We start from the raw sequence: 10,708 nt of genomic DNA on the forward strand, positions 1-10,708 counted from the left end.
GTGTCAGAGAGAGAGAGAGAAAGAGAGGAGGGGAAGAAGAAGACAAAGAGGGGGATGAAGGATGGGCTGGGGGGAGGGGAGGGAAGGAAGACAAACTGACAGGTCTCTGGATTCCCCATCCCACTTCTGCCTAAAGAAGCTATTTTATAAATCTGGACCATTTTGGTAAGTTTTCTAATTTTTTTCCTTTCCAAAGCTTCTTATCCTTGTTTTCTTGTTGTAGCATCTTATTGAATGTCTTTGAGTTACATTTAGGGATTTTTAAAAATGTCTCTCCTTCTTCTTATTTTTTCTGCCTCCCGGTCTGGTCTTTCTTTATCATGCCACAACTTTTCCTTGTTTGCTGAGGTGAGGGTGAGGGTGGTCCTCGGTGGTCCAGGCGCCTTTCCCACTGTGCCTGTCACACTGTGCTGTATTAGAGGATTCTCATCTACATGGGGAAGGTGACACCTGGGATTGGGGTGGGGGACTGTCAGGTGGTGGACTTCATTTTGGAGTAGGAGATGGGAACCCAGATGCAGGAACAAGTGAGCTATGTGCTGAGGTTGCCAGAAGCTCCCGAGTAGCCTTACCCTGACTCCTACCGTGAGGTATCCATACTGCTGCTGGAGAAGCACACCTCCTGGGTGGATGTGGGACAGCTGGGCACTCTCCCTGGGTCCATGTGGCCATGTTCCACCCTCCTTCCCCCAGGCCTGCCCGCAGGGAGCAGAGTGCCGTGGGGCTCCCAGGCCAGGCTGGTCCCCACCTTTGCTGCCCCGCCTTGTGGTCAGCACACTCTCCTCTGCCTCCATCTCAGGTGTTCAGTCCTTCATCTGTCTGTAAGATGATCCCCTGGGCCCCACAGTGGGTCTTGGGAAGTTTGGATGGGATGGTGGGTGGGCTGAGACCCCATCTTGAACTGGAAGACTGGCTTTCTCACAGTCACCCGCACTCTGCACATCTGGCTGACCTGGAGTCCACTGTTACGTCACTTGGGGGTCGGGACCTGGTTTCCTTGGGCTGCACCCCAGTTCACTTGGCTGTGGCACGGAAGCTCTCGGTTTAATTTCCCATCCAGAGCAGGAATCCCATATGTGGTTCCTGTTCTTTTCATGAATATTTTAATTATGATATTTTAACTATATTTTCAATTCTTTGTTTTCATTTTGTGAAAAATCTCAAACATACAGGAAGTTGAAAGGCTTAAACAGAGTATCCACACTGAGAGTCCACCACGGCCTCTGTGCTTTGTCTGCTTCCCCAGGTACTTGCCCAGGAAATCCTCATCCATGTGTCTTATTTTCTGAAGGATTCCTAGGTTACCAACAGCAGTACATACCACTCGAACATGCTAGGAGGTGGAGCATTAAGTAGTGTTCAGTGGTCATGACCCAGAACCTCCCTCCCACTCCGCCCAGCCAACTTTACCCCAGCCTCCAGAAGCAGCCACTCTTCGTGTATTTTCAAGTCACACATTAGTTCAGCTCATCTCGGGGCTTCACCTAAATGGAGTCACACAGCAGGCGCCCTTGTGCCTGGCTCCCTCCACCAACATGGTGTTTCTGAGGTTCATTCTGCTGTTGTGCTGATTTTCTTCTGTTGCCAAGTCGGGCTTCATGACTGGCTCCCCTGCTGACCTGCTGGCTAAGATGGTAAGGAATCTGCCTGTGATGCAGGAGACTCAGGTTCAGTCTGGGTCAGGCAGATCCCCTGGAGGAGGGCATGGTAACTCACTCCAGTATTCTTGCCTGGAGAATCCCATGGACAGAGGAGGCTGGCGGGCTATGGTCCGTAGGGTCGCAAAGTGTCAGCCACGACTGGGCGATAACACTTCCCCTGCTGACGGGCACATGGCTGGTGCCCGCTTCTGCCTGCTGCCTTCCAGCCTTTCAGTGCTTGAAGCCAGGACAGTAGCCAGGTGGCTTCTGTTCAGGGTGGCTCTGACTTGTAGGAAACTCTTTTCTTGAGCTTACATCCACTCCTCTGCCACCCTGGCTCCCAGTCCAGCCTTCAGTGAACCTCGCAGTGAACCTTATTCCTGGAAAGCCCTCTGGGAAATTGCAGGCAGCTGCAAGTTGGGCTCTGCCTACCCCCGCCCCATTACTCTTTCCTTAAAGAGCCCAGGATCAAGCTTCTCAATGGAGATGCTGGGAGAACGGCCCTTTGGATTCAGCAGCCTGGGCCACCCCTCCCCACAGAGTGCCCCCACCTTGATGTCCCAGCGGGGTGGCTTTCTCAGAAGAACCCCCACCCCAGGACAGGAGTTCCATGCTGGCCTCGGCTTGTCCAGGACAGCAAATGGCAAGGAGACAGGGCTTAGGGGAAAATCACAAAAAGCCAGCGTTGAGGCTCAGAGATTTATTTTTTATAGATCGCTAAGCTTTCATGAATAAGAAAAGTAAGGTGGATGTCCCACCTCTATGCGATGTGGGTCTGTCACCGATTCAGCACTGAGATGTGTGGACAGAATCCTGTTAATTAGACAAGGAGAGGTGTTTCAAAATCAATAGCAGAGAATCGATTTTCTGGATGATTTGTCAGTAGCAGGAAGGGGTTCCACAGGGGAGGGGCCTGCAGATGAGGGCAGGGCAGGAGGGCTGGCAGGCGGGGGCCACACACACGGTGGGCTGGCAGCTCACACGGACACACACTGCCGACTGGCAGCTCACGGGCACACAGCAGGACGCCTGGCAGGGGCTGGGCTCGCAATAGAAGGCCACTGGGCAGCATGGGGATGGGCACCTGCTGGCAGGTTGGCACAGCAGAGACACATGGCGGGCACTGCAGGAGCTCCCGCAGCCCTGGGCAGGGCAGGCTGGCTGGCAAGAGCTGGGCACACAGCAAATCTCCTGGCAGGAGCTGGGCACACAATAGGCTGGCTGGCAGCTCACAGGGCAGCTGGTGTCACACATGGTGGTTTGGGGCTGGGTGGGGTCGGGATGGAGGACTGGTCTGGTCTGGAAGCTCCCTCCCTGGGCTGCCCCTTATGCCCAGGCCGTGGCGTCCTGGCAATGAGGCACCGGGTGTCTTAGTGGCCACCTGCTGTTTTTCCTCCTCCTCCTTCCCCCGAGGGTTTCTTCCTGGAGCCTCCAGCTGCTGTGACTCAGTTCTGGAAGCTCCCTCAGCTGGAGGCTGACAGTGAACCAGTGGCCCTGGGATTTCTGGAATCAGAGCCTGGGTTGGATGGGGAAGGGCCATCAGGCCAGGACTGGGTCCCCTCATGATTTTCAAGGTCCTCTCCAGTTTAACCACCCTGTCATCTGTCCACATAAGCACAGTCACACTCACTGCACCAGTGCCCCCGTTTGATTTGTTATCCAGAAGGTTCTCCCTCAGGGTCAGGCGCCTCACTGGGGGGCTGTGGCCACATTTCTGCCATAATTATAGCAACAGGGCTCCAGCTTTGTGCTAAGTCTGAGCTAAGCATTTTACATGGAGTGTCTCATAACTGATCAGTTATCAACCCTGCCACCATTCAAGGGGCCAACAACACAGATATCCAGTCAGCAAGACCTGGAAGGTCCTGTAATGCATGCAGGTTCCACCCCTGCAAACGGAGAAGCTCTGAAGCTGCTCAGTCTCGCTGTGGAATCTGTGGTCCTTACTTGGCGTCTCAAGGAGCTGGGACTTAGGGGTTCACTGGTGACATAACCCACAGGCCAGAATCAGTTGGCACAGACAAGAGCGAGGGGCAGGCAGATGAAAATATTCATCTCGTTTGGCCCTGAAGAGCAAGGCTTAAGGGTGTGACTCCACCATGAGCATCCAACTCAGGATTGCCCAACCTGAGGCAGCCCCAGGTAGGTCCCAGGAGGACTGGGGTGGAGAGAGGGCTGAACCACCTCTGATTCCTCTCCTCACCCAAGGGTCTGGTCAGCCAGGCCCTGTGAGGCAGGTTGGAGCCAGTGTGGGAGCCTGGGGTCCTCCTCCAGGGCACAGGGCAGCTGCCGGAGTGTGGATTACGAGTTCCTCCCACCCCACTCCCCGCCGTGTGCTCTGTCTACACATCAGCCTTAGCACGTATTCTATGGTGGGTGCCGTTTATTGGGGTGGCCATCTCTCAGGACAGTGCTGCTCCCTCCTCAGAGGCTGTGTCCCCGAAACCCTCTGCCCCTGTGCAGCCCCTGTGTGACTGCCGGTGTGGACAGAGGGGACGGCCCTGGGAAGCCCTGTGAAGAGTCAAACACCCCAGTAATGAAGTCATCCTGAGGCTGAAGACCACCGTGGTCTCAGGGGCTAAAGCATGGTCAGAACTTGCCAAACTAGTGGACTGAGCTGACCTGAGACCACACAGCAAATGACCTCGTGGCCCCTAGACAAGCCCCTTGCGGCCCGTGATTTCATCCCTTCACACACTCCTCCTTGGGCTCTGACCACAAGTCAAAACCATAGCTAAAGAAAATCCAGGTGACTACATGTCCATGTGTGACCTCGTTACTGAATAGTGTCAATCCATTTGAAATTGTCAGTTGTCTTACAGGCCGGTCTCTAGAAGAGTGAAAAGCTAACCTTCTGTACTTGCCTGCTCTCTACCTCTCCTCTGTTCCTTATTCCTACCTGTACAACCAGTGCCTACCTGAGCCCATTTCTATTCCACCTCAAGGAATATTCCACCTCGTATTTCTTCTAATGCAAGTCTGCTGGTGAGGAACCCTCCTGCTTTTGTTTTTCTGAAATTGTTTCACTTCACCCTCAGCTTTGAAGCTTTCCTTTTCTTTTCTTCTTCGCTAGATCTAGAATTCTCGACGGGCAGTTTTGGTATTTTATCATTTTACTGATGTCACCCTACTGCCTTCTGTCTTTCGCTCTGTTTGATGAAGAGTCAGCCGTGTTCTTTCTCTTGTATGTAGAGTGTTTTTTCTCTCATTGCTTTGAAGATACTTCTTTTTATTTGGGGTTTTCATCTCTAATGATTAAGTGCCCAGATGTGGTTTTCTTTATATTTATCCTGCTTTTGGGTTTTCTAAGATTCCTGGATCTGTAAATTGTTTCAAATCAGCTTCTGAGGTTGAATGTACATATATTTTATACTGTTTGATATGGTCTCACAGTTCTTCTCAGTTTTCTTAATTCTCCTTTCTCCTTCAGATTGGATAACTTTTATTCATATATCTTCACATCCACTCTTTCTTCTCCCACCTTCAGTCTGCTGTAAGGCCCACCCAACAGACATTTTATTTTAGCTATTGTGCTTTTCAATTCTAGAATACCCCCTCCCTCAGCTGAGATGTCCTATCTATTAAAAATTGCCATTCCTCAACCGAGGTTCTCTATCTGTTAACTCATGGATATAATATTTTCCTTTGATTCTTTGAACACATCTTCCTTTGATTCTTTAAACATACAGCTGCTCTAGGTCATCACCTGCCAGACCAATATCTGGACCATCTCAGGCTGCATCACTGTGGTTTTTTCCTTTAACCATGAATTGTATTTTCCTATCTCTTTCTTACAATTTATAGTTATTATTTACTTTTGGCTGTGCTGGGTCTTCATTGCTGTGAGGGTTTCAGTAGTTGTGGCTCCTGGGCTCTAGAGCACAGGCTTACTAGTTGTGACACGTGGGTTTAGTTGCTCCATGGCATGTGGGATCTTCCTGGATCAGGGATTGAACCCATGTCTCCTGCATTGGCAGGCGGATTCTTTACCACTGAGCCACCAGGGAATCCCTTTCCTATATCTTTTATGTCTAGTGATTTTTGATTATAATATTAGAAATTATGAACATTCAGAGAACCTGCATTCTCTTATCTTTTACTGATGATTCACTTTTTTGTCTAGTGAACAGTCACTTACTAACTGGTCACCTTGAGCTTGTTTATGTGGGTTTGGTTTTACACTTTGTTAGGGTGTAACAAAGTGTAAATTTGTGGAAAGTCCAAAGTGCTTCCCGAGCTCTCCATTTTGGTGAGACTTCATTTCCGAACTGTGTTCCCTGGAAATCTTGTCGTGGGTGGGCCAGGCTGTCAGGATGGATCTGGAGCAGGTCCCACTCAGGGTGAGGGAGGGACCCCTGCTCCATAGGTACAGGTTGTGGGGTCTCAGTGGGAGGCCAGCAGAGGTCTACCTCTAATCCTGTAGCAGCTTCTCCATAGCGTCCAGTGGTCTTGTACTGAGCATGGACAGCCCCTCCTTCTTCCGATTTCCTGGGGGTCCTTTCTGATGCTCCCCTGCTCAGATGCCCGGTGCTTCCAGTGCCGACCCCTGGCCCCTTCTGGCTTTGTCTCTTGCTTCTCTAACTATGAGGCTATCTCAAGATGAAGAGCTAAGGTCACCACCCACCAGAAGTTCTCCGGGACTCAGCCCTTTGTCCTCTGGACTCTATGGGTGAGGAGTCCCCATCCTTCCTGTGTCCTCTGGTGCCCCACCTGCAGCTTGATACCCTGGACACTTGGGTGTCAGACAGATGCACTCTGCTCTCCTTGCTCCACGGTAGAGCTGACATGGGAGGAGGGTAGTTTCCGTGGCTGTTTGAGGACCAGTATCACACAGGGAGGGACATCTGGAGATTTGTACAAAAGTGAGTCAGGTAAAATTTTAAGGAATGAAGCAGAATCCAGACAGAGCCAGTAAGGCACTCAGGCAGGATGCCAATACAAGAGCTTGAAGAGGGGCCATTAGTCATGAAGATAAGTAAAAGCCAAACAAGCAACTAAAAAATCTGCAACAGAAAACAATGTCCTGGGAGACAGCCCAGAAGAGGCAAAACAAGGAAGACAACAGTCGCGTCTGTGTTGTCCAGACGCCCACGGCTTGGGTATAAAGGCCGCCCAGGGAGGCAACCTGCAGACATCACCCACCTTCCTCCCGACACCAGCCAGCCCCACGCCACCATGTGCCACACCAGCTTCTCCTCAGGCTGCCAGGCTGCCTGTGTGCCCAGCCCCTGCCAGCCATCCTGCTTCACGTCCAGCCCCTGCCAGGCTGCCTGTGTGCCCAACCCCTGCCAGCCATCCTGTCTGCCCGTGAGCTGCAGGCCGGCCGTGTGTGTGACTCCCTCCTGCCGGTCCGCTGTGCGCCTGCCCGTGAGCTGCAGTCCTGCTGTGTATGTGCCCGTGAGTTTTAAGCCGGCTGTGTGCCTGCCTGTGAGCCGCAGACCGGCCGTGTTGGTGGCCCCCTCCTGCCAGTCCTCCGGGTGCTACCAGCCCTCCCGCCCCACCCTGGTCTGCAGACCCGTCTCCTGTAGCACCCCTTCCTGCTTGTGATCACGAGCCTCTTCCCAGCTGCTCCCAGTGCAGATGGGGTCACTCCTGCACCCCTCCCAGTACAAGTCCTCAGTGGGCCTCCAGGTTCTGAATGTGGCAGATGAAAAGCATGATCAACCAAGCTCTGAACCTGCGTGAGAACGTGGCAGGATGATCTGGACCCTTCTGTGAACTGCTGCATTCCCCCCAGGAAGCCGTGGTTCCCAGGGTCCTTCTCTGTCTCCAGCAGGAAACCACACCCTATGTGAGCCAAATAAACTGTGCTTTCCCCATGCAACAGTCTCTTCCTACTGTCTTTGATTTCTGTTTTCTGGCTAGCGAGGCTATTACCAGGGCTTCCCTGGTGGCTCTAGTGGTAAAGAATTTGCCTGCAAGGCAGGAGACCCAGGTTTGATCCCTGGGTTGGGAAGATCCCCTGGAGAAGGAAACGGCAACCCACTCCAGTATTCTTGCCTGCAAAATCCCATGGACAGAGGAGTCTGGTGGGCTTCAGTCCATGGGGTCGCAAAGAGTTGGACACAACTGAGCAACTACAGCCACCACCAGGCTGTTACCAAGAATTTAAGGCTGATCACCTCTTCACTGATCCCTGTCCCCAGCGGCTCATGGGAAGGTGGGAGGTTTTGGGTGGAGGGACTGGCCAACGAGGCCTGGGGGCAGGAAGCTCGGGCAGAGACTTGCCCTGTTTCCCGCATCTATCACGCCCTGCCTCAGGGAGCGAGGCCGGCCTCTCATTTTGTTGGAAGACATCCCGCTTCCTGCGTCACAGAGTCAAGTCCGTTGGGGCAGTTTGACTCATTTGGAGTCGGGTTCACAGAATTAGGATTGCTCTAGTTTGCGGCTTATGTCTCACTTCATATATCATCCATTTTAAATTGATCAATTAATGATCAAGTGTTGGTTCTTATAATAAACCTCATGAATGCCCTACCTAACATGGAAAGCAGAACATCAGTAATTTACCCCTAACTTCTTGGGTACGTTTCAGCTAGAAACATACGTTTATTATTCCATTACCTTTAACATCATAGAATGGATCCACATCTCTGTATTCTTGAAAGGTAGAATTTCTGATTTGCTGGTTTCCCACGATGTTGGAAGGGCGCTGTCCCAGATGTAATCTTCTGGAACTTATTTTTTTCACTCTTTGTACCATACTAGTTTTCCTCCACACGGCTGTGCCATGTGGTTTATCGGTCTAGACCCCTCCCTGCTGTCTGCTCGTGGGACTATTTCAGGTTACACCTATTCCAGTGGAGGGCTGGTGTGCAGGGGCCGAGTGGGCAGTGGGCGGGAGGACGTGGCTGCAGACTGTCCTTGCTCCTCCTCCTCCTGTTGGCATCTGTGACCTTTCTGTTTAGGCCAAGCCAAGCTCTACCCTGAGAAAGGTGCTCAGCAGAGAGAATTACAGCAAGGGGTAGAGGCCAGCCCTGCAGGATAGTGCCAGGCAGGGAACTGGTGTGCACGGCGGGACCAGCTTCACCTAGCTGGAGATGTAGGAAAATTCACTCCCTGCCACATGCTCTGAAGCAGCCTCAAATTCCATGCCTTTTGTTTCTGGGGGTTTATTTTGTAATGGATTTTCCTGGGAGCTTTTCTAAGATGGTGAGATGGGTGTGGTTTGAGACACACAAGCACCATGGTGATTGGCTGTGGTCTGTGCTGAGCTTCCTTCCCTCACGGTTAAGGGTGGTGGCCGTCCCCGCCCACAGGCAAGAGGACACAGTCCCTCCTGGGACTTTCTCACTGCTGACAACCCGATTTCCAACCTTTTAATTTATGTCCTGGAGGCAGATGATAGAGCTGATGTGTCCAGGTGATCTGGAACGTACTCCTATTGTTTACATTTCAAGGACTTTGGGTAAAACTGAGCCAGAAATGGAACCAGTCAGCTTGGACGTATAGGCTCACATGCGTGTGCCCGCCCACAGGATACACTATGCGGCACACACACACACACACACACACACGTAAGTGCTCCCACTCGACATACACCGACGACGTGCCCACACGCAGCGCAAACACGTATAGGGCACGCACACACGTGCACACGCACACTCACGCACGCAGCCGCAGGCAGCACGGGGGCGCACGCCCCCTCCCCCCACGGTGCGGGCTTGCTGCGCGCCGCGCACCGCGGGTCTGACGGCCATCACGGCCTCCACAGCCCGCCTTGCCTGCGGAAGCAGAACCGGTTCTCTGCTTTCAGGTTAGTCTGGGCTCTACTCTCCAGGCCGCTGGTGGAGCTCACAGCACCGCTGAGCTCGTGTGGCCTGTGGAGGTAGGGAAGTGTGGGCTTCAGTCTCCGCTGGGGCAAGTTCTTTATCGGTTCTGAACTGCCTTTCCCTCATCTCAAGAAGGGAGCTCCCTTGCAGAGTTGTAGAAGAGATTAAAAATAACATATGTGAACTTTGGGCATAATGCTTGCCACATCAGAGTCTTAGAAAATGTTAGCAAACAGGCCACATGGTAAGAACCTCATATAATGAAAAGCCAAGGTAAAGAGCTGTGAGAACATAAGAGGGATTATGACAAGGGATTCAGAACCTGTGTGACAAAGACGGAGACTCAGAACTATGGCCCCCGGGTTTCCTGTCTCAGGGGTGCACGCGGGGTGGAGATGTGAGTCCCGGCTTCCCCGCGAAGCCCCGTCTCGGCGCCTTCGTCTGCCGCCCTCTCCTGGCTCCAGGCTGTTACTGCAGGCAGTTCCTCTGGCCTGTCTCCATCTGGACCACATGTGGGTGCTCCTACCACAAATGCTGCAGATTTTCACTCTTTTAATTTCTTCCTTGTGTCAGTGTCTCTTGAGCATGTCTGTCTAGAAGTGCCCTGCTCGTGTGTGCGTGCCTTCACCAACTCCAGGCACACACACGTGCACACACACACACACAGGTAGCCACACACACGTGCTGGACTGGCTCTGCAGTTGGTTAAGCTAGCCTATGGTAATTCCTGTGAAGCTCACTGAGAGGGTGAGGATGGTGTTGGGGGTACGGCAGGGGCCGTAGCTTTGTTGTTGGGTGGGCTGTGGGCAAGATGAAGATGCCAGCAGAGCCACAACCGGGAAATGGGTTTTACTGCCTTTGAAGCACCTTCCCTGGCTCTCCCCCCAGGAACCCCCATTTGAACTTGGGGTTTCTCTCCCCAGTGCATTTCTTCATCCAGGTTCTGAGACAATACATTAGATCCTCCAGTTCAGTTCAGTCGCTCAGTCGTGTCCGACTCTTTGCGACCCCATGAATCACAGCATGCCAGGCTTCCCTGTCCATCACCATCTCCCGGAGTTCACTTAAACTCACGTCCATCGAGTCGGTGATGCCATCCAGCCATCTCATTCTCTGTCGTCCCCTTCTCCTCCTGCCCCCAATCCCTCCCAGCATCAGAGTCTTTTCCAGTGAGTCAACTCTTCACATGAGGTGGCCAAAGTACTGGAGTTTCAGCTTTAGCATCATTCCTTCCAAAGAAATCCCAGGGCTGAAAGTTTTAATATCTTCAGAAAATTTATTGGGACAAAATTGTTG

The 10,708-nt window shown here is 52.4% G+C and overlaps 2 protein-coding genes across 2 annotated transcripts; one reads left to right on the forward strand and one right to left on the reverse strand.

The window, feature by feature from the left end:
* Window positions 1-2,519: 2,519 nt before the first annotated feature.
* On the reverse strand, window positions 2,520-2,894 carry LOC104985006 (keratin-associated protein 12-2-like). Its single transcript, XM_010834995.1, has one exon. The coding sequence runs from the start codon at window positions 2,892-2,894 to the stop codon at window positions 2,520-2,522; it is 375 nt and encodes a 124-aa protein (XP_010833297.1).
* Window positions 2,895-6,815: 3,921 nt separating this feature from the next.
* LOC104984919 (keratin-associated protein 12-2-like) lies at window positions 6,816-7,464 on the forward strand. The gene has a single exon (XM_010834885.1). The coding sequence runs from the start codon at window positions 6,816-6,818 to the stop codon at window positions 7,185-7,187; it is 372 nt and encodes a 123-aa protein (XP_010833187.1). The 3' UTR covers window positions 7,188-7,464.
* The last annotated feature ends 3,244 nt before the right edge of the window (window positions 7,465-10,708 follow it).

This window comes from Bison bison, unplaced genomic scaffold, assembly GCF_000754665.1.
Source record: "Bison bison bison isolate TAMUID 2011002044 unplaced genomic scaffold, Bison_UMD1.0 scf7180017864037, whole genome shotgun sequence".
NCBI lineage: Eukaryota > Metazoa > Chordata > Mammalia > Artiodactyla > Bovidae > Bison > Bison bison.